At 46.9% G+C, this 20,793-nt stretch overlaps 1 protein-coding gene across 4 annotated transcripts in view; it reads right to left on the reverse strand.

Moving 5' to 3' along the window:
• Nucleotides 1-20,793, reverse strand: part of LOC106611108 (homeobox protein Meis2) — a 109,306-nt gene that overhangs the window by 43,575 nt on the left and 44,938 nt on the right. For 3 of the 4 annotated variants that reach the window (XM_045723554.2, XM_045723557.2, XM_045723556.2), the window contains exon 8: nt 17,410-17,555. In XM_045723554.2, coding sequence (XP_045579510.1) covers nt 17,410-17,555 — 146 coding nt within the window. The remainder of the gene's footprint in view (nt 1-17,409; nt 17,556-20,793) is intronic. The other variant, XM_045723555.2, reaches the window with a different exon arrangement.

A 20,793-nucleotide genomic window follows, 5' to 3' on the forward strand; every position in this document is an offset into this window, starting at 1 on the left:
AGTAACAGGGTCTCCGTTCTGTTACTGAAGGAAGCTCTTAACATTGCAACAGACAGACACTCAGGCTTAGGCCCATGCCGAGGAAGTGGGGGTGACGTGCTGAGAGTAAACCACAAGTTTATTCATGTCAAATCGCAGGCACTTTGAGCGACTCAGGTGGAACAAAGACAGCCAAGCCGCGATCAGTCACCACCCCATCATACCTGTTGTGTCTGTTGCAGGATACCATTTATGCCTTTCACAAACACACGCCCTTTTAAACAGGACGGTTGCATGTCTCAATGAAGATATCTCTCTGTCAGTCATCAGTGTGTGTGTGTGTGTGTGTGTGTGTGTGTGTGTGTGTGTGTGTGTGTGTGTGTGTGTGTGTGTGTGTGTGTGTGTGCTGTTATAACTACCATGGCTGTTCACTTAATGTTCTACGAGATGGCAGAGGAGTTAAAATGCCTGAATGATGAGCTTAGGAGAGAAGAGAGGAATGGGAGAAGAGAGGTGTGGTAGTTCTAGGCTAGCTAATTGTGGCTAAACTTTTAAGCGCATTCTACCATCCTCCATCCCTCTACACTATCCCTCTCTCTTTTTCTCTGTCTCTCTCCCTGTAGTGCTTTCTGGTCTGATCCTGCCCTGGGGCCGTACTGACCTTTGACCTAGCTGGCCGAAGCTGGCTACAGGCCCCTTATTTGTTACAGGCTTTATCCACTGAAAAAGCAGGCAGGAAGCTGGCAGCCACCCAGCAACCCCATTGGAAGATGACCATCAGCTACCTTCGTTTATCGCTTATTAGACCAGGGTGAGGAGTGTGTCTGTGTGCGTGTGTCTGTGTGTGTGTGTGTGTGTGTGTGTGTGTGTGTGTGTGTGTGTGTGTGTGTGTGCGTGTGTGTGTGCGTGTGTGCGTGTGTGTGTGTGTGTGTGTGTGTGTGTGTGTGTGTGCGTGTGTGTGTGTGTGTGTGTGTGTGTGTGTGTGTGTGTGTGTGCGTGTGTCTGTGTGTGTGTGTGTGTGCGTGTGTGTGTGTGTGTGTGTGTGTGTGTGTGTGTGTGTGTGTGTGTGTGTGTGTGTGTGTGTGTGTGTGTGTGTGTGTGTGCGTGTGTCTGTGTGTGTGTGTGTGTGCGTGTGTGTGTGTGTGTGTGTGTGTGTGTGTGTGTGTGTGTGTGTGTGTGTGTGTGCGTGTGTCTGTGTGTGTGTGTGTGTGCGTGTGTGTGTGTGTGTGTGTGTGTGTGTGTGTGTGTGTGTGTGCGTGTGTCTGTGTGTGTGTGTGTGTGCGTGTGTGTGTGTGTGTGTGTGTGTGTGTGTGTGTGTGTGTGTGTGTGTGTGTGTGTGCGTGTGTGTGTGTGTGTGTGTGTGTGTGTGTGTGTGTGTGTGTGTGGGTAGGGAGTGTGTGTGAGGGTATGAAGTGTGTGTGTATGGAGTGCGTATGGAGTGTATAGGAGTGAGTGTACAGTATGCGTGTGTGTGTATATGTCCGTGCATGCGGGGAGGGGCAGGGGGAGCCCAATCCAAAACGCTCGTAGCTTGACCTTTTTCTACTATGCATGCCGGCAGTTTTGTTAACTAATGAAATGCAAATAAGAAAAAGCCTGGAAGCCACAAAAACGCCCAAGTCCCTGGGCAAACCCGGTCAGCTACGCATGTTAGTGACAATCATGCAGGACTCAGGGGTCCTCGCTGGGTATTTCTGTTCTGACCTCTCCTCTCCTCTCTTTCCCTCTCCTTCCCTCTCTTCCTCTTCTCCTATCCACAGCCCAGTCATCCTAGCGCCCGGCGGAGCTCACTAAAACATTGGATGATAAAACACTCCACTTTCCTCTCAGCACTCCATAAAAGCCAGGTAATTCATACTTCATTTAAATACCTTTCCATTAATAAAGCTGATGAACTTTTACTCCTTAAATCTAATGGTCCATTTTGCCTGACTGCTGCCGCTCGCTTCTCTCCTCTCTCTGTTTCTTCTCTCTCTCTCTGCCATTGAGAAGCCTATGCTAATCCACACACAGTCACTCAGTGTATGACTATCCAGTCAGTCTAGTACAGTGATTGAAGGAAGGGGTAAAGAAGGGGATTTGGAGGCAATTGCCTGACCTCTGCCACAGACAAGCAGTGACACGCACTCTATTCTGTGGGACTGCTAGGAGATTTGGTGGTCTCGCTCTCTCTCTCCCCCACACACACACACACACACACACACACACACACACACACACACACACACACACACACACACACACACACACACACACACACACACACACACACACACACACGACCCCAAAGTGCAGGGGAGGGTCATTAACCTCTGGTGCTAGAGCTCTCTGGCTCGGAGGCTGTTGACAAGCATCTGTGTTCTTTTCAACAACTCGTTGAGCCTCCCCCTCCCCCTCTCCCTCCCCTCACCCCCCACTTCTCTCCCCCTTCCTCACCCCTTCCCTTCTCAGGACTGTAACACAACCGTTCGCTGAGGTAATCCAAGCCCCTCCCTCTCTCTCTCTTTCACATCCCTCACTCACAAAGAGAGAGAAAGGAAGACAGAGAGGCCGACTGGAGGTGTAAGACAGCTGTTGTTTTTTTTCTCTTGTTTTTCCCTCCACTCGCTCTCTCCTGACCTCTACATTTGCCACCACTCGACTGCCTGTACTGTGGATAATGAGTCAATTTGAGAGAGAGGTGGTGGTGCTACCTGACCACCACACCAAACCTGGACGTCCAATAAAGGAACTTCACTCTCTCCACCTAGCTAACTGGTGTTTTACATTTCAAACTTTCTCTTGTCTAGTCCACCCATCCCCATCCCCCACTCCTCTCATCCCAACCCCTCAGATCGCAGGATCAGGGGCATGACTAGCTGACCTGTCTGGTGATTGATGGTAATGTCTCAGGAAGTCATTTCTCCCCACAGCGCCCTGTCCGCCGCCCTGCTGCCTTTCACCAGGCAGGCTGAACCACTACAAAGGTGACCCAGCCATCCCATCACAGACACAGACACACATACTTTCAAATCTCTGCCTGCTCAGGTCCGGCTGGACCCCCACCAAAAGCAGCCCTTTGGCCCCCCCAAGTCCCCCAGGTCAAACACTTGTGGAGGACAATGGCTCCAGTAAATACCAGGACCCACAGTGGAATGGGTGTGGCTAAGGTGGGGTCAGCGACCATCCATAACACAGCTCATCCACAAGGGATGACAGAGGTGGATGGAGAAGAGTGGGAGAAGTCCTCAGCCACCCGGACTTTTATTTTGTTAAAACCAACAGTGGACATCTTGAAGCGGACCAGGCCAGTGATGGCCCCTAACTCCAGGTGCTGTGGATGGTTCCCCTGCAACTCCATTACTGTCAGTGGTTACCAGCTCCATTACGGCAATTAGGAGCCTGCTTCTAACACGAGGAATGCATCAGCCGGAGCTGCAATTGCTAACATCTGCTAATATCAGCCTCCTTCCATGTGTCGATATGGTTGTCGTTGCTTAAACACACATCTTTTCACAGTCACCGCCGTTTTTTCCTCTTTCTCCACAGAACACTCCACTTTTATTTACTTAGTTCCACTCAGACTGTGCCTTCAAGAGATCCCACTCAGTAACTTCAAATGATCAGTGAAAAGAGAGAGCTTGCCTTCCACCGCTTTTCCAAAGGCTTTGTTACTTTTTAATATTTGAGCAGGAAGAGAGAGGGGAGGGAAAATGGCGTGGAGATAATCAATGGAAGAAGGACCACTAGCCTAATAATCTCCCCCAAAGGATTGTGGGTTAATACACACTCTTGCATAGGCCAACAGGGCTGTGTGGAGAGCACATCTGTCTGTCTGGATGGGCTACTTAATGAAACAAGGCAGTCTCTGGGTGCAGAGATGAATGGCTTTTCCTCAATGAAAAAGAATGATTCTATCAGTGGCTGAATCCCAGGCTGAGACGCAGGTCCAGATGACAGGGCTCTATACATTCAATACAGTGGAGACCCCAGTCTGTGTCCCTGAGAGACAGGCTTTAACAAAGAGGGTGCCAGGTAGGAGAGAGGACATGGTCACCAGAGTAGCTCCCCACGGCGATCATATCAGGGATCCCCTAATGCGAACAAGAGTTTGACTGATCTGGGAAAGAGAGTGAGAGAGAGAAAAAGAGTAGAGTGGTGAGATAAAGAGAGAGGGAGAGAGGGGCTAAACCACATGGGGCTGATGAGTGGGGGCTTGATGTGTGTGTGTATGTATGTGCTTGTGTGTGCGTGCTTGTGTGTGCGCATGTGTGCGCGTACGCACGTTTGTGTGTATGTTGTGGCTACCACTGTGTGTGTGCCTGTGGTGACCGCTGGTCAGGGACTCCTGTAACAGGAGCTCACCTCCGGTTCTCCTGTCTCTCCTCTCAGTGTGCTGAACAGGCACCTGAAGACAGGATTAGCCATTGTGACCCAGCCCCAAAGGTAACAGAGATGCACCTCCGGAGACGGGCCTGAAACACACACTCCCACGTGCTGCAGGCAGAAACCAGCCGGCCGAGGAGAGGTGGCGAGAGATAGAGAGGAAGGATAGACAGGAAGACAGGATGACGGAGGGGAAGGAAGGAGGAGAGGGGAGGATAGAGATAGAGGTAGGGGGGCTGGAAATACAAACAGAACAAGACACACTAAACAAGGCAAAGATAGGAGGTATAGTGTAGTATCAGTCTGGGCTAAGATGTTGTTGTTGGGGTTTTTGTCACAGTGGGGAAATACAAAAGCAATGTATAAGAGGATTTTGGGTCCTGAGCTGCGGTAGCGCCCTGGGGTGGCTGAGATTCTGCCTGTGTGGAAATTGACGCCTGTCACTGTGTCTATGATTCACCCCTGTTAGTGTGTGTGTGTTTGTGTGTGTTTGAGTGTGTGTGCTCTGCTGTGACGAATGAGCAGCGCTAAATTTTCTCCTGATTATGCGGGTTGCTGGTCCTCTAAACCTCTTTGAACTTGTAATTGCCGCTGGTTTCAATAATGAACATTAAGGAGGGATTCAGAAAAGTGTGGATAATTACAGGTTTTCCCCCCTTCTTACGTCTTCACGCTGGATGAAGAAGAGGAGGTAAAGGAGGAGGAGGCGGAGGAGGTAGAGGAGGAGAAGAAACAGGGAGAGAGGAGGAGGTGCAGGGTTGCGAGGCATACGGTGCCACGCCAGGCTCTCTTTATCTAAATAATTGTACAAGCTCGGTTTATGAGCTTTAGCGAGAGGCTTTTTGTGTGTGAGTTGCTCCAGCCCTGGGGATATAGGTGACTAGCTCTCTCTCCCCCACGATCAATATTCACACAGATTCCCATCTGGAGCCAAGGCCTGCTCTACTTAGATTTGGATTTATTTTTTTATTTTTCTTTGATTCCTTTTCTTCCCTTCCTTCTTTCTTCTATCCCCTTCCCCTTCTTTCTGGGGCAGCTGGGCTATTTTTTGATACGGGCGGGTGGCGGGGTTTCGTATCGTATGCGCTCATCTGTGTAGCCTCTGATCTTAGTAGATGTGGCCGCCAACAAGCCAGCCTCTGAACTAGGCCTGCTCAATGGATAACAGATACATACCTACACCTACACACACGCTCAGATTCACATAGCCTTACAGTTCTATGGATGGACCAATGCATTGTGTGTAAAGGGGTGACATGGGGAATGGCTATAAAATGCAGTCAAAAAAGTGGCAGGGGGAGGAAACCAGAACAAATTGACCCACTCTCTCAGTTTCCCTCCTTCACATGACAATGATAGTAAAAAGCTTAAGGTGCACCTTAATTTTGGGGAAAAAATAATTCATCACAAAACCATCTGATATTGCCAACTACTTTAATGATTTTTTAATTCGCAAGATTAGCAAATTTAGGCGTGACATGCCTGCAACAAACATTGACACTACATCCAAGTACATCTGACAAGTATTGTAATTTTAAATTCCGTAAAGTGAGTGTGGAAGAGGTGAAAAAATGTGTGTTGTCTATCAACAATGACAAGCCGCCAGGGTCTGAGAACTTGGATGGAAAATGACTGGGGATAATAGCGGACGATATCGCCACTCCTTTTTGCCATATTTTTTATTTAAGCCTACTAGAAAGTGTGTGCCCCCCAGGCCTGGAGGGAAGCAAAAGTCAATCCGCTACCCAAGAATAGTAAAGCCCCCTTTACTGGCTCAAATAGCTGACCAATCAGCCTGTTACCAACCCTTAGTAAACTTTTGGAAAAAATTGTGTTTGACCAGATACAATGCTATTTTACAGTAAACAAATTGACAACAAAAGTACAGCTTGCTTATAGGGAAGTACATTCATCAAGCACAGCACTTTAATAAATGACTGATGACGAGGGGTCTGTTTGTGGGGTCTGTTTTTTTTTTACTTCAGTGCGGCTTTTGACATTATCGATCATAGTCTGCTGCTGGAAAATGTGGATAAACACAGAGGGTGTTCTTTAACGGAAGCCTCTCCAACATAATCCAGGTAGAATCAGGAATTCCCCAGGGCAGCTGTCTAGGCCCCTTACTTTTTTCAATCTTTACTAATGACATGCCACTGGCTTTGTGTCTATGTATGCAGATGACTCAACACCATACATGTCAGCTACTACAGCAACTGAAATGACTGCAACACTTAACAAAGAGCTGCAGTTAGTTTCAGAGTGGGTGGCAAGGAATAAGTTAGTCCTAAATATTTCTAAAACTAGAAGCATTGTATTTGGGACAAATCATTCACTAAACCCTAAACCTCAACTAAATCTTGTAATAAATCATGTGGAAATGTAATAAGTTGAGGTGTCTAAACTTCTTGGCGTAACCCTGGTTTCTAAACTGTCATGGTCAAAACATATTGATACCACAGTAGCTAAGATGGGTAGAAGTCTGTCTATAATAAAGCGCTGATCTACCTTCTTAACAACGCTATCAACAAGGCAGGTTCTACAGGACCTAGTTTTGTCGCATCTGGACTACTGTTCAGTCGTGTGGTCAGGTGCCACAAAAAGTGACTCAGAACAGGGCAGCATGGCTGGCCCTTGGATGTACATAGAGAGATAATATTAACAATACACATGCCAATCTCTCCTGGCTCAAAGTGGAGGAGAGATTGACTTCATCACTACTTGTATTTATGAGAGGTATTGACATGTTGAATGCACCGAGTTGTCTTTTTGAACTACTGGCGCACAGCTCAGACACCCATGTATACCCCACAACACACACACACACCCCACAACACAACACATGTATACCCCACAAGAGGTCTCTTCACAGTCCCCAAGTGCAGAACAGACTATGGGAGGTGCACAGTACTACATAAAGCCATGACTACATGGAACTCTATTCAACATCAAATAACTGATGCAAGCAGTAAAATTAGACAAAAAAACCCTGATAAAAATACACTTTTTGGAACAGCGGGGACTGTGAAGCAACACAAACATAGGCACAGACACGTGCATACACACAAACGTACACATGGATTTTGTACGGAAGATATGTGGTAGTGTTGGAGTAGGGGCCTGAGGGCACACAGTGTGTTGTGAAATATGTGAATGTACTGTAATGTTTTTTAAATTGTATAAACTGCAATTGACCCCAGGAAGAGTCAGCAGCTAATGGGGATCCATAATAAATACAAATACATAGACTGTATGAAACTGTACTTCCTGGTGTCAAAAGTGAGCCAGCCGTATTATTGAATGGAAAAAAATGAAGATGGGAAGAGCGCAAGGGGAGTTGAGGTGAGAACAAGAAGCTTGGCTCCTAGTTATAAGGAACCCACTGTGAAGGAATCCCCTGTCTGGAATAAGCACAGAGCAAAAGAAAAGCAACAGAGGGGAGGGAATAGGTAGAGGAGAGGAAAATCACACAACAAAATGTAGTGGTGGAAAAAGTACCCAAATGTAAAAGTGAAAGTCACCCAGTAAAATAATCCTTGAGTAAAAGTATAAAAGTATTTAAGTAAAATATACTTCAGTATCAAAAGTAAAAGTAGAAGTACAAATCATTTCAAATTCCTTATAATAAGCAAACTAGATGGAGCCATATTATTGTTTAATTTATTTTACTGAAAGACAGGGGCACACTCCAACACTGAGACATAATTTACAAACAAAGCATGTGTGTTTAGTGAGTCCACCAGATCAAATGCAGTAGGGAAGACCAGGGATGTTCTCTTGATAAGAGTGTGAATTGGACCCTTTATCTGTCCTGCTAAGCATCCAAAATGTAAAGACTACTTTTGGGTGTCAGGGAAAATGTATGGAGTAAAAAGTTAATAATTGTCTTTAGGAAGGTAGTGAAGTAAAAGTAAAAGTTGTCAGAAATATAAATAGTAAAGTAAGGTACAGATACCCCAAAAAACGACTTAAGTACTACTTTAAAGTATTTTTACTTAAGTACTTTACACAACTGACAAAATGCCAGGAGTGGGATTTGGTCCCAAACCAAACAGAGAAACAGCACCGGGTCTGTTTTTGATTTGTACCCAATTCCCCCATCCTTCAACCTCCCCACTCAACCTCCCCCTCCTCACCCCTCACCCCTCACCCCTCCCCTCTCAACCTTCCCCATCCTCCCCCTCCTCCTCCCTCAACCTCCTCCCTCCTTACCCTTTAGCCTGGTTTCCTACTTCCATGTCCGTGCTGCTCCTTTCTCCCTGCATTCCCCTTCTCTTGGTGTTAGATGAATACCAAATGGGGGTTCTGGGCTGGGCCTGCAGCTCTGAAGCAGCTAAACTACAGTATCTCATTTAGCTGGTCACCACTAACCCAACACACCACAGACAGCTGATTCAACTGACTGATAGCCTGCAGGGGGCTTTTCCTATTTTCCCACAAACCCCCTCTGGCCTGAGCATGAGGCGTGGAACAGAGGAGGGGGTGGTAGGGGAGAGGGAAGACAGGGTGAGGTTGGGAGAAGGAGAGGTCTGGGAAAATTACTCTCTGAGAAGATTTAAAAGCCTCAAACACATTCTTCTTACACAGTCTGCAATGGAGTACATAAAACCAGGACAAGGAAAGCCTCAGATAATCTGGGCCTCTCCATCTGTACCAGTGCCTGTCTTGGTTTTGCGTTTTCTCACAATGGGGCACCATGTGAATACTGTATCGCAGATTGCCCTCCCTCCTCCTCCTCAGTCCATTACATCATACACTTTTGTGTCCCAAAGAGTCAGCTAGGCCTGGCCTTAGCCAATGGATCAATGTTATGACTGCAGCAGTGGGTTAGGGAAGTGTGAGGGAGGGAGGGTTGAGGGGGTAGCTGAGGCCTGTTTTCGCTGAAGCGTGAGGTCTTAGAGAAGAGGAGTCTCCAGCTATGGAGCAGTAGTTTATGAATCCTCACTCCACAGGCTCTCCTCTGTTTGTCTTCTGTTCAGGCCAGGGCATGTGCAGTCACCTCGACAGGGGACCAACAGGGGCTGACTATGGGCCCCCGGTCATGCACAGAGAGGTCCTTGGCACTATAAACACCCATCTGAATGAACTTCAGATATCCAATGGCTTCTCTTTAAGAGCTGCATCTTCATTAAAGATGCACTGGACTAGTTTTAGCTCCCGAGTGGGGCGCTGCATCTCAATGCTAGAGGTGTCACTACAGACCCTGGTTCCATTCTAGGCTGTATCACAACCAGCTGTGATTGGGAGTCCCATAGGGCGGCGCACTATTGGCCCAGCGTCGTCCAGGTTAGGGTTTGGCCGGGGTAGGCCGTCATTGTTAATAAGAATTTGTTCTTAACTAACTTCCCTAGTTAAATAAAGGTTAAATAAAATAAACAAATGATACAAATTGGGGAATTTACGCAAAAATTCAAACTTCTCAAATATGATTATCTTTAAGTCCGGTGGCTGCAAAAATCAAGAGTAACATACATACATGGGCCCCTTCCATACATGGGCCCCTTCCATACATGGGCCCCTTCACTTGTTGTCCTTTTATTGTTGTTTTGGGGTGTTTTTTTTCTGTTGGCAGGCGCTGCAGAGTTTCAGATGGCTTAATCACCTCCAAACAGTGTGAACAACGTGTTGTACACATCTCCTTAGCGAAAGGACTAATTTCTGCTACTTCATTAAACAAGGAGCATTAAGACGTGAATAGCAGGCCTGAGCATTAACAATAGGGAGGGAGGGAAGGGGGAGAGGGAGAAGGAATGAGAGGCTGTCCTCACAACTGCCTGTTAATACCAGGTAGGGTAAACTCAAATAAACAGCATACAACACTGTTTATCTAGAAAGCAAATGAGGAACTTTGTGAGACACCGACACACACACAGCAGGTGTTTAACAACTGTAACAGTGCTGTGCTGTATTCTGTGTTCTCCATGGCTGTGAGCCTGGATTGTCAATCTGTGAAGTGGAACTATGACAGATCTGGATTTAAGGTGGCCAAGTGAAAAGGTCTGATGTCAGGGCGGGAAACAATTCACGGCTGTTACCCCCTAAACTTGTGGAGCAGCCAGCTAGCCACTACAGGGCTGTGTGTATTGTAAACAAGGCTCTGTCAATTACGACAAACAAACACCACTGGGAATTAATGTTAAAAAAACTCCAACATGAAACAACCAAAGGTTGATGTGGCTTGTCATGTAATTATACAGCCTAACAGAAGGGGAGTCACTGGATACCGCCTTCTAAACTTTCTGGGAGTTTTTTTCTCTCTCCTCTTGTGAAAGAAAATATTTATTGTTCTTGTAAATCCCTAGGAAACTATATTCTGCAAGTCAACAAGCATTTTCTATAATTGAAATGAAAACACTTATTGGGGTCTAGTTTTTGGTTGTCATGGGTTTGTCTTCTGGTGGAAGGTTTAGTTCTGTGTCTTTATCGATGGGGACTGACTGGCCGTGCGGTGGCTTGCCATCTTCACAGGCCCATGTTTGAACAAGGCGAGTGATGAACAGATGGTTTGTGTCCTCGTTCCAGGGTGGCTGACCTGAGCAGCGTTAGTTAGAGGAACACACTATGGAACAAAAGTTCCTACCTCAGCAGACCTGAAAGTTAATTTCACTCATTATCCTTTACTTCAGTGATTTCCAAAACACTGCCATTCTCCTCTCGCTTCACTTTTGTTTTGTAAACTTCAGGCATAGATAGAGACTCCATATATGGTGACTCCCTCTTTCTTATAGGCATATCAGCCTGGGGGCATGTGGTATGTGAAAGCACACGCATACACACGGGAGGGGGGGGGGGGCATGCAGCGGTGGTGAACCAAACTGTCGCCTGGGTTGCCATGGGTGGCTGGAGAACTGACTTCTGGGCTACATGGCAAACGAGCACATGACAGATTAGTGTGTGGGCCTCCTTCAGTCCTGAACCTCTGTGACCCCTTAGGAACCCCCATCAACCCCCCTTCACCCCCTCCTGAACCTCACAAGACACAAAACAACCTCGCTGAGAAGAGAAAAGGCAACTGCTACCGTCCAGTGAATACCCAGAGTAGCACGAAACATACTCTTTATCCCATATAAACATAAAAAATCATATCCAACTTGAAAAATAAATTGTATATGCGAACAAAATCAGGAATAGACAGCTTTAAAAACAGTGCTGTAAAATGAGAACTGTTTTGCATTTCAAACTGTTTGCGGATGTGGGGTGTACCAGTGAAATGGCACTAACGGTGGCCCTAACAATACACATGGATTAGAAGGACTCAGACAGACAGACAGACAGACAGACAGACAGACAGACAGACAGACAGACAGACAGACAGACAGACAGACAGACAGACAGACAGACAGACAGACAGACAGACAGACAGACAGACAGACAGACAGACAGACAGGGAGGGATGGAGGGAGGGAGGGAGGGAGGGAGGGAGGGAGGGAGGGGGGGAGGGAGCACTACAGAGAGAGAGAGTCTGGATATTTAGTCTACTGAAACACAGCTGACCACCCTCTCTTTTTAGTGGGCAGACTAGAGCACTTGTTTATCGATTGGGAAAAAGATTGGTTATCAAACTTTGCCAACACTTCCAAGCCCATGTGTCCAGAATGACCTAGCTAGCCAGGCTATTTTATGTCTCTCCGGTTTACAGAGCCATTCCCCATTGGGGCACGACCTGGCGATGGCACCCGGTCTCCATGGAGACTAATGCTAGGTTGAGGGGGAGAGGGGAGGGTGACCGCTGGCCTTGTCTGTTCTGTTCGTCTGCTAATGATGTTTGTGATGGCCTACTCATCTACTCATCGCGTCATCACTCTTGTTAAGCTCTATATTAACAGGGTTGATACTATAGGTGACATCTCTCTACCATTGCTGTTGTTGCCTATGTTACCATTGAAAGCCATGTTTGTGTAACCAATTTGCCCTGGATCCCTATATTCACAACGGTCTTCAATGGCAGTCACCATGACACAATGACATGACACTCATGGCATTCTTACCCTGACTTACAGATATCTTCATACAAACATGATTGTAGGAGATAAAAATCTACATGATATAGATCATATCTTCTCAATGGCCCAATAATTAGGCTAGTGAGGGGAGGACAGCTCATAATAACGACCGGAATGGAGCAAATGTAACCCATGTGTTTGATGTATTTGATACCATTCCCCTGATTCCACACCAGGCATTACCGCGAGTATGTCCTCCCCAATTAAGGTGCCACCAACCTCCTGTGCTAATTCTTTCAAAAAAAAGTTTTTACTTTTACCCCATTTACCCATCGCTGGAACTCTTCCTGTGCTAAGATACCAGTCGATATACAGCAGGGCTCCATAGAAAACAGAATTCAAAGTAACCCATGTGAAAGTGTTGCATGGCTCTATGGAGGACCATGGGATATATCACTTCCCTTTCAGAGAGCCCAGGGGAGCAATACACCTGGCTTAGCAACTTAACAGCATTTCCCCAAACACCCTGGCCAAAGGGTGCATGGCCCAGCACAAAACCTGAGACGCTTGATGCCTGCCTGAGAGGGCAACTCCTTCACAGACTGCATCTCTCTCTCTCTCTCTCTCTCTCTCCTCTCTCTCTCTCACTCTCTCTCTCCCACTCTCTCTCTCCCAATCTCTCTCTCTCTCTACCTCTCTCTCACTCACTCACTCACTCACTCACTCACTCACTCACTCACTCACTCACTCACTCACTCACTCACTCACTCACTCACTCACTCACTCACTCACTCACTCACTAGTCCCACTAGGTCTGCTCCTGAGGTCCCCTATTTATTTTTATAGGTGTTTGAGGGATTAGATTAGTCAAAAGACAAGGCCAGGTCCAGAGTGGTATCTTTGTATCTGAGCGCTTCCTGTTTTCATTGCCTAGTCGACCCTTGTCTTAGCAATGTCTAGTGGGGCCTAACAGAGGGCTAGCAGGGAGCTACAAAAGAGGAAGGCCGAGGGCGCCAAAAGGCTAATTAAGATAACTCAAGAGTTTGTCTTCGCTAAACAAAGGGGCAGCCCCCTTACTACTATGGAAAACCTCCCAGCTAGCAGTTAGCCTAGCAACACAACCTCACTCTCTGTCTGTCTATCTCACCCTGTCTGTCTTCTCTTCTCTCCTTAGAGCCCCCTCTCTTTCCCTCTCTTGTGCTCCTTCCATATATCCTTCCTCCAGTTTCTCCCCCCCTCCCTCCCTCTCGTCCCCTTTCTGCCTCCATGCCTTTGAAGCGCAGTCGACCATTTTACCCCTAACGGTGAAGTTTACCTTTCTGATAACATAATCTCCCTGTAATATTGAAAAGCTTATACCAACAGTCTGGGATTTCCCTTCCCTTAATGTGACTGGAAGACATCCAGAAACTCAGACAGAAGGAGGGAGAGAAAGGGAGGGAGGGGTGGAGGGAGAGCATGTCTCTGGCCCTCTACTACCGGCTTACACCAGCTGATCTCTCCAGCAGTTTGACAATTCCACAGGGGACATTAAAAGATGCCAGCTCGCGTGCTTTCTGCTGCTATATGAATACACGCATGAAAGAGGCTGGGCTTATCACAATAACTCTATAGAATAATTGCTGGCGTATTCATTACATGCAGAAGATATCAGATCTCGGCTGTCTCACACAAAACGCTGCGTTTCATTCTCCCTGGGCTGACTGAAGGCTGACGGACGGCCGCTGAAGGACTGAGGGGCAAGTGCCAATTGAAGAAAGACTATTTTCCATATCTGACTGTGATGAAGAAAGCCGCCCTGTGATTTCTCCCATGAGAGTGTGAGGTCAGGGGGAACCCAGGAGGGGGGGTGAGGCTGGGGAGGGGAGGGAGGGAGGGAGGGGAGGGGGATTCGATTTAGTTATAATACTGAATCCAAAAGCCAACAATTGTTACTGTTGGCCTGTGTTGTTTTTCGCGGTGTGAAGGGGGTCCCGTCCTTTTGAGCTCTTTCAGAATAGGTGACAATGGCTGGATGTTGAGAACATATGTAGGAGACCCCTGTGGTCGCTCTCATGGAGGAGAAGCTAGCATGCTGGAGAAAATACAGGCCCGCTCCCTTTCACTCTCTGCCTCAGTTAATGAATGTGTGAATGGCAGAATGCCGCAATAGGCCATTCAGGGGCCAAAGTCCCCATGAATTCACCCCAGCACAAACGCATCCTTAAATGGAAAATACATTTGCTTAACAAATTAAAAGAAAAGGTGAATGAGTGTGTATGTGTGTGAGTGTGTATGGGTTGGGGGGCTAGAGTAGAGTAGAGGGGGATAATTCAATTAGCCCTCTTTCTCTAAGAAAAAAAAGATGAAGCTAGGTTAAAAGGGAGGGATTATTGCTTGTATAAGACTGGCCTGGTTGTCTCACAAAACAGACAAATAAAGATTTGAGAAAACATCTAAAAGCAAGAGAGGTAATGAAGGAGAGTGGGAAAAGAGGAGTCTTAAAAGCTCTACTTCTCTGAATTAAAAAAAATGCCCCTGGACTCGATCTATTGGGATTTCTTTTCCTTCTCCTCTTTCCACTCTTTCAATTTAATTAAACAAAATTCTAAAGGAAATTGCTGGAGAGGCTGCAAAGCTTTCTGTGTTTCTTTCTCTCCTTTTTTGGAGCAGGGAAACGTTGGAACTGTGAGAGACCTACAATCGGGCATTCCTCAAGTCACCAAGAAAGATGCCTAATGATCCCTCAATAAAGCGAGAAATTTCTAATTAGTACGAGCACACCAAATTAACCAGGAGACGTGTTTGTGTGTGTGTGTGTGTGTGTGTGTGTGTGTGTGTGTGTGTGTGTGTGTGTGTGTGTGTGTGTGTGTGTGTGTGTGTGTGTGTGTGTGTGTGTGTGTGTGTGTGTGTGTGTGTGTGTGTGTATATGTCTAACCACCATGGTAAGTGGCTCAAAGAAGGCCTCCAAAATGTTCACCCCTTTTTTTCCCACTCTTCCCTTCTTCACCCATTAAACTATCGTCCAACTTCATCTCATGTCAGGCAAAAGAAGAGGGGATTTTTTTGTATTCGTTTTTTCTCTCCCTCACACACGCAGTCAGCTTTCAAACGAAGCCCATTCTATTCTGTGGGTTGGGGAGAAATATCCAGCCTAGGAGATGTAGCCTAGCCATGAACATCAGTAAAAACATGAAGATAATGATGAGAATAATAAGCACTGTGCTTTGCAGCGTTGCCGTGAGGCTAATGGCTATGCTGCTGCAGTGCCACTGCTCCTGAATAGATCAAAGTGATTAAATCACTCCTGATTATCCCTGACCAATATTTCATGGATTTACAGCCCTTTCAATTAGGCTGTATTTGCTGGCTGTATTTGCTGGTTAGGTATTCAGGGGGGCAGAGGCTTTGGGCAATGCATGCAATGGGGGTACAGTGGGGGCACCTGACCCTCTTAAGTGAGAGGGTCAGGATCATCCTAGGGTTCTGACCTGCCCTGTCTCCCTCTCTCACGCTTCTTCTCCATTCACCCCCTCCCCTTCTACTATCACTCTGTCCGTTCTAACAAGTCCACATGGTCAGCAGGCACCAGCTTGTGTGCCCCTTCCACCTCCCTGTCCAAATCAATACAGACCTCTGCTCTGATAATGTCCTGACATCATAGAGGGAGGTGGGACATGACCAGCCCATCCCTCCCAACTCCCCACACACTCCCTTCTCTTTGACAATGCTTCCTGGCTAGCTGCATCACCTCACTGCACACACCCACTCTGTTCAGTGAATCCTGACTTTACAGCGGCATAACAGGGACCCACCCTACTAATAAGAGTGTGCACACACCCACACGTGCACACACACGTGCAAGCACATACGCACATAGCCCCCACACCCTCCACCCACATAGCCCCCACACCCTCCACCCATATAGCCCCCACACCCTCCACCCACATAGCCCCCACACCCTCCACCCACATAGCCCCCACACCCTCCACCCACATAGCCCCCACACCCTCCACCCACATAGCCCCCACACCCTCCACCCACATAGCCCCCACACCCTCCACCCTCATAGCCCCCACACCCTCCACCCACATAGCCACCACACTCTCCACCCACATAGCCCCCACACCCTCCACCCACATAGCCCCCACACCCTCCACCCACACACAGAGACTCATTTCCAAAATGAACCACAGAATGAATGTGGCCTCTGAATACTTCATCCAAGGTGTAGCGTCACTCTTTGCCTACTGAAGTGAATGAGCCGTTGTCAGACGTTGTCTGATTTAAGTGTTCGGCAAAGAGAGACCGAGACAAACAAACTAGCTCCTCTGAGCTATGGAGAGCAGCCATCTTAACCTCAAACAGACTGAATGAATATTTGAATGTCTTCTCCATATCATTTTTTTTTAAATGACCATCAAGAGTGAAAAAAAGCTCCACATTTTAGGTTCATAATTACAATAAAACTGTTTCGTGCTGTTTATGCTCAAGACATAAGTGCTATCAAAACATGTCTCTATTTGTTTTATTTTAATGTAAAAAGCAATGCTAACAATGAAATGACACTGACATACCACATATAAAACACACACATTCCTCAGTAAGAATGAACCTGATTCTCATCAAAAACCCTTCCCCATAGCTGTCAGTTTAGAATAAACACAGCGCCAACAGTGCATTGAGAGACGATGTCCAGTATGTGACAAACCAGTGGCCAGGACTGCTGACGGCGATGCTACGCTAGGCTAGGTGTCAGCTCTATATCCACATCTCTGAGGCTTTCAGCAGAGCAAACTGGGATGTCTGATTGACTTGACTGAGTTGACCCGAGCGTGACAAGTCAGTGACAGGTGTGTGTGTGTGTGTGTGTGTGTGTGTGTGTGTGTGTGTGTGTGTGTGTGTGTGTGTGTGTGTGTGTGTGTGTGTGTGTGTGTGTGTGTGTGTGTGTGTGTGTGTGCGTGTGTGTGCGCGTGTGTGTGTGTGTGTACGTGAGTACGTGAGTGTCTATATATGTGCATGTGTACATGCGGCAACTTCCCCAAGATGGCCACAAACATCATGAGGGCGTGTCTGTTCCAGCATCTCACGGTTCGTACATGTGAGTGTCTGTGTACGACAGGTGCTCCACTATGTGGGTACTCACCGTGAGATGCTGGAACAGCCACGCCCTCATGATGTTGGTGGCCACCTTGGGGAAGATACCGCGCTTCTTCTGTCTCTTCTTCTCCTTGTCCGGGTCGTCGTCATCACCTGTGCCAGGGGACGCCACGCTGTTCTCTAAACCATCTCCTAGACAGAAACAAGACACAGGTTTAAATAGCAGCCTAGGACAGAAGATGGACCAATAGTAAGCCTGGGCAGTAACAACACAAAGGGCTAGATAGAACCCTAGTAAGTGAAACCTAATATATATAAGACACTAATGCCAGCCCAGTGGGTTGTCTAAGTTAGATGGAGGACTATGCCAAAGCCAACTCAGTAGTAGCCTATACCAATGCCTGCACAGAGGGAGAGGGGTTTACTGTATATAGATAGTGTGTTAGGTCTCTCTTTATGTAGTGTTGTGTTGTCTCTCTTGTTGTGTGTTTTGTCCTCTACTTATATGGTAGTTTTTATTTTATTTTAATCCCAGCCGCCATCCCTGCAAGAGGCCTTTTGCCTTTTGGTAGGCCGTCATTGTAAATAAGAATTTGTTCTTAACTGACTTGTCTAGTTGAATAAAGGTTCAACAAATACATTTAAAAAACAAGAGGTGAGGTCTTCCACCCAGACCAGCAGAGTGGAATAGATGGACAGTTGTTTTGGTTAGAAGCAGAAACACTTCCTCCTCCAGACGGTTCAGTAGGAGGAGAAAGAAGAAGAAACAACAACAACACGGCTTCAGGTTTGGGGCTACATGACCTACATGACTTCCATTAGGACTCATGTCATTCATTCAGTTATATCCACAGGTTTGACATAATGTAATGACTTTTTTTTCAGATCCAGAGGGCCTGGATGGACTGAGAAGGGAGTCTTATGAACAGACACACATATACAGGGTCCACACATGCAACAAACCACAGACATTGAATGTGAATTGAAGTGGGGTGTGCATTGGGCTGGTTCATTGTTGCAGTTCGATGCACATAATGGACTAGAGTAGAACCCCCCCCAGCTTCTTCACCACCATCCTCTCTCCTGCGACACCTCCCCCTTCCGCCGGAAGATTAGCATGGCAGGCGGCTCTCTCTCCCTGCATTAATGTCCGACAGTGTTTGATTTCAGGAAGAAAACATTCGCATATCAAGGCAGGCTCTTTCCTTTAAACCGAAGTTTCCATCTTTGTATTTTTTCTCTCTCCTCTTCTCTGGCCATTAATTGTGCATTAGCAAAAATGATCTACTTTTAACAGTCATAGTTATTTTTTTCTTGCCCCCAGGCACAAATGCCTTGAAAGCCTTCCTTGAGGGCATCTAAATAATGTATCAGAAAAACTCCACTAAGGCAGAGAAGGACCCCGACATTCTCAAAATTCAGACTTGCATGTCTTCCTGTTTTTGGGGAGACATCAATCATGGGCACCTATACAAGCCTTAATCTTGCATAAATGTTTGAACTAATAACATTAAAAAAGAGAGGAAAGAAAAAGGATCTGGCTGGTGGCGTAATCAAAATAAATGAAGAATACATGGACATGCAGCATTGAGGCCTTTCTCCCCCCTCCTCCTCTCCTCAGTCTCTTCCTCCTTCCACTTATTTTTCCGTCTGTCTGTCTGTCTGTCTGTCTGTCTGTCTGTCTGTCTGTCTGTCTGTCTGTCTGTCTGTCTGTCTGTCTGTCTGTCTGTCTGTCTGTCTGTCTGTCTGTCTGTCTGTCTGTCTGTCTGTCTGTCTCTCTGTCTGCTGTGTTTTCCTTCCACATCATTAGCGCAGGAGCCACACAACAGAGGAAAACAGAGAAGTGCCGACTTTGTGCTCCCTCCCTGTGTGGAGCTAAAGAAGCTAGGCCCTCTGAAGGACATGTGGGAATAGGGGACGCGGCACGCCTGGGAGTGTGATAATTGTAGAATGGGCATTCATTAGCAGCAAATGCCATAAATCCCACGCTAAGTACGAATCCTTGTTCAGGAAAGCCTAAAACAATAAACGGGGGCCTAGACGTAGCGCCTGCCTGACCATGTGTGGCTTCCTGAGAAATGCGACCCAGAAGCAGGGACTAGTCTAACTCCCCCAGTGTTGCTTTCAACTTCAATATCAACACAAGCAACCAGAGTGGACGTCACACTCTTTTGCACTTCACAGTGCTGCCTTTTGGGTTAAATAATGTTAAGATTTAGTCTTTTTTTGTTGGGGTATTAGACTTTTTGTGTTTTTTTTGGGAGCTAGTTTCCAAATCAATTTCCTGCTGGGAGTTATCCGGCTCATCCAATAGAGCCATAGTGGGAAAAAGGCTGGCAGATTCATTTTATTGACGTTTCCATTTTCACTGCAATGCGATAGCCTCCCCCTGGCTGGGGCTGGGGCGACCTGTGCGTATTTACAGACTGACCTGTCACTTCATTACCCTGCCTGCTCACTCCCTCCTGCCCTGACCCGCAAGGGAGAAACCAGACTCCCAGGCTTTCAGCATCTCTCTCTCTGTCTGTCTGTCTGTCTGTCTGTCTGTCTGTCTGTCTGTCTGTCTGTCTGTCTGTCTGTCTGTCTGTCTGTCTGTCTGTCTGTCTGTCTGTCTGTCTGTCTGTCTGTCTGTCTGTCTGTCTGTCTGTCTGTCTGTCTGTCTGTCTGTCTGTCTGTCTGTGTGTGTGTGTCTCTCTCTCTCTCTGTCGCTCTCTTTCGGTCTCTCTCTGTCTCTTTCTCTCTCTCAGTCTCTTGGTCTCTCTCTCTCTCTCTTGGTCTCTCTCATTCTCTCTCTCTCTCTCTCCCTGCCTTTCTCTTTCACGTATGCGCACACACTCCTACCATCATACATAGTGTACATATGCATACTGCACGCCAACAGGGGATGTTATATATGAGCTGCTCTTTATGATATACATATGTAAACATGTAAATATACATCTGCACAATGTGTACACAAACATCGCACACAGGAAGTGGAAAGAATGTGAAGACTGGCCCAAAGAGATGGAAATAATCAAATAATGAAAAGAGTAAGGGAGGAGAAAGAAAGAAGAAGAGAAGGCCCAACTTACACAACCTCATTACATCTAAAGGAGAGCTGGTGATTTACATCCACCCCCACTGCTTCTGTATGAGCGAGAGATGGAGTGCTGCAGGGCAAATTGTCTCAAACGCTAATGGCTTCTGACTGTTCCCTGGCAACTCTGGCATCTTAACCTGTGTGGATGTGCACTCTGCAAAAAAAAATAGGAGAAAAAAACAAGCGGGACAGGGGAAGCGTCCCATCATCTGCCCGTGTCACACAGATGGGGGATGGCTATTATGAGGTGGGCAGAGGGCCTCGGGAGGTGCTGGAGATTAGCCTCAGGCACTTTTGGAAAAGCAGCGCCCTCTCACTCTCCCCTCTCCCTTTCTTTCCTCCTTCTCT

This window comes from Salmo salar, chromosome 09 (genome assembly GCF_965601325.2).
Source record: "Salmo salar chromosome 09, fSalSal1, whole genome shotgun sequence".
Classification (NCBI taxonomy): Eukaryota; Metazoa; Chordata; class Actinopteri; order Salmoniformes; family Salmonidae; genus Salmo; species Salmo salar.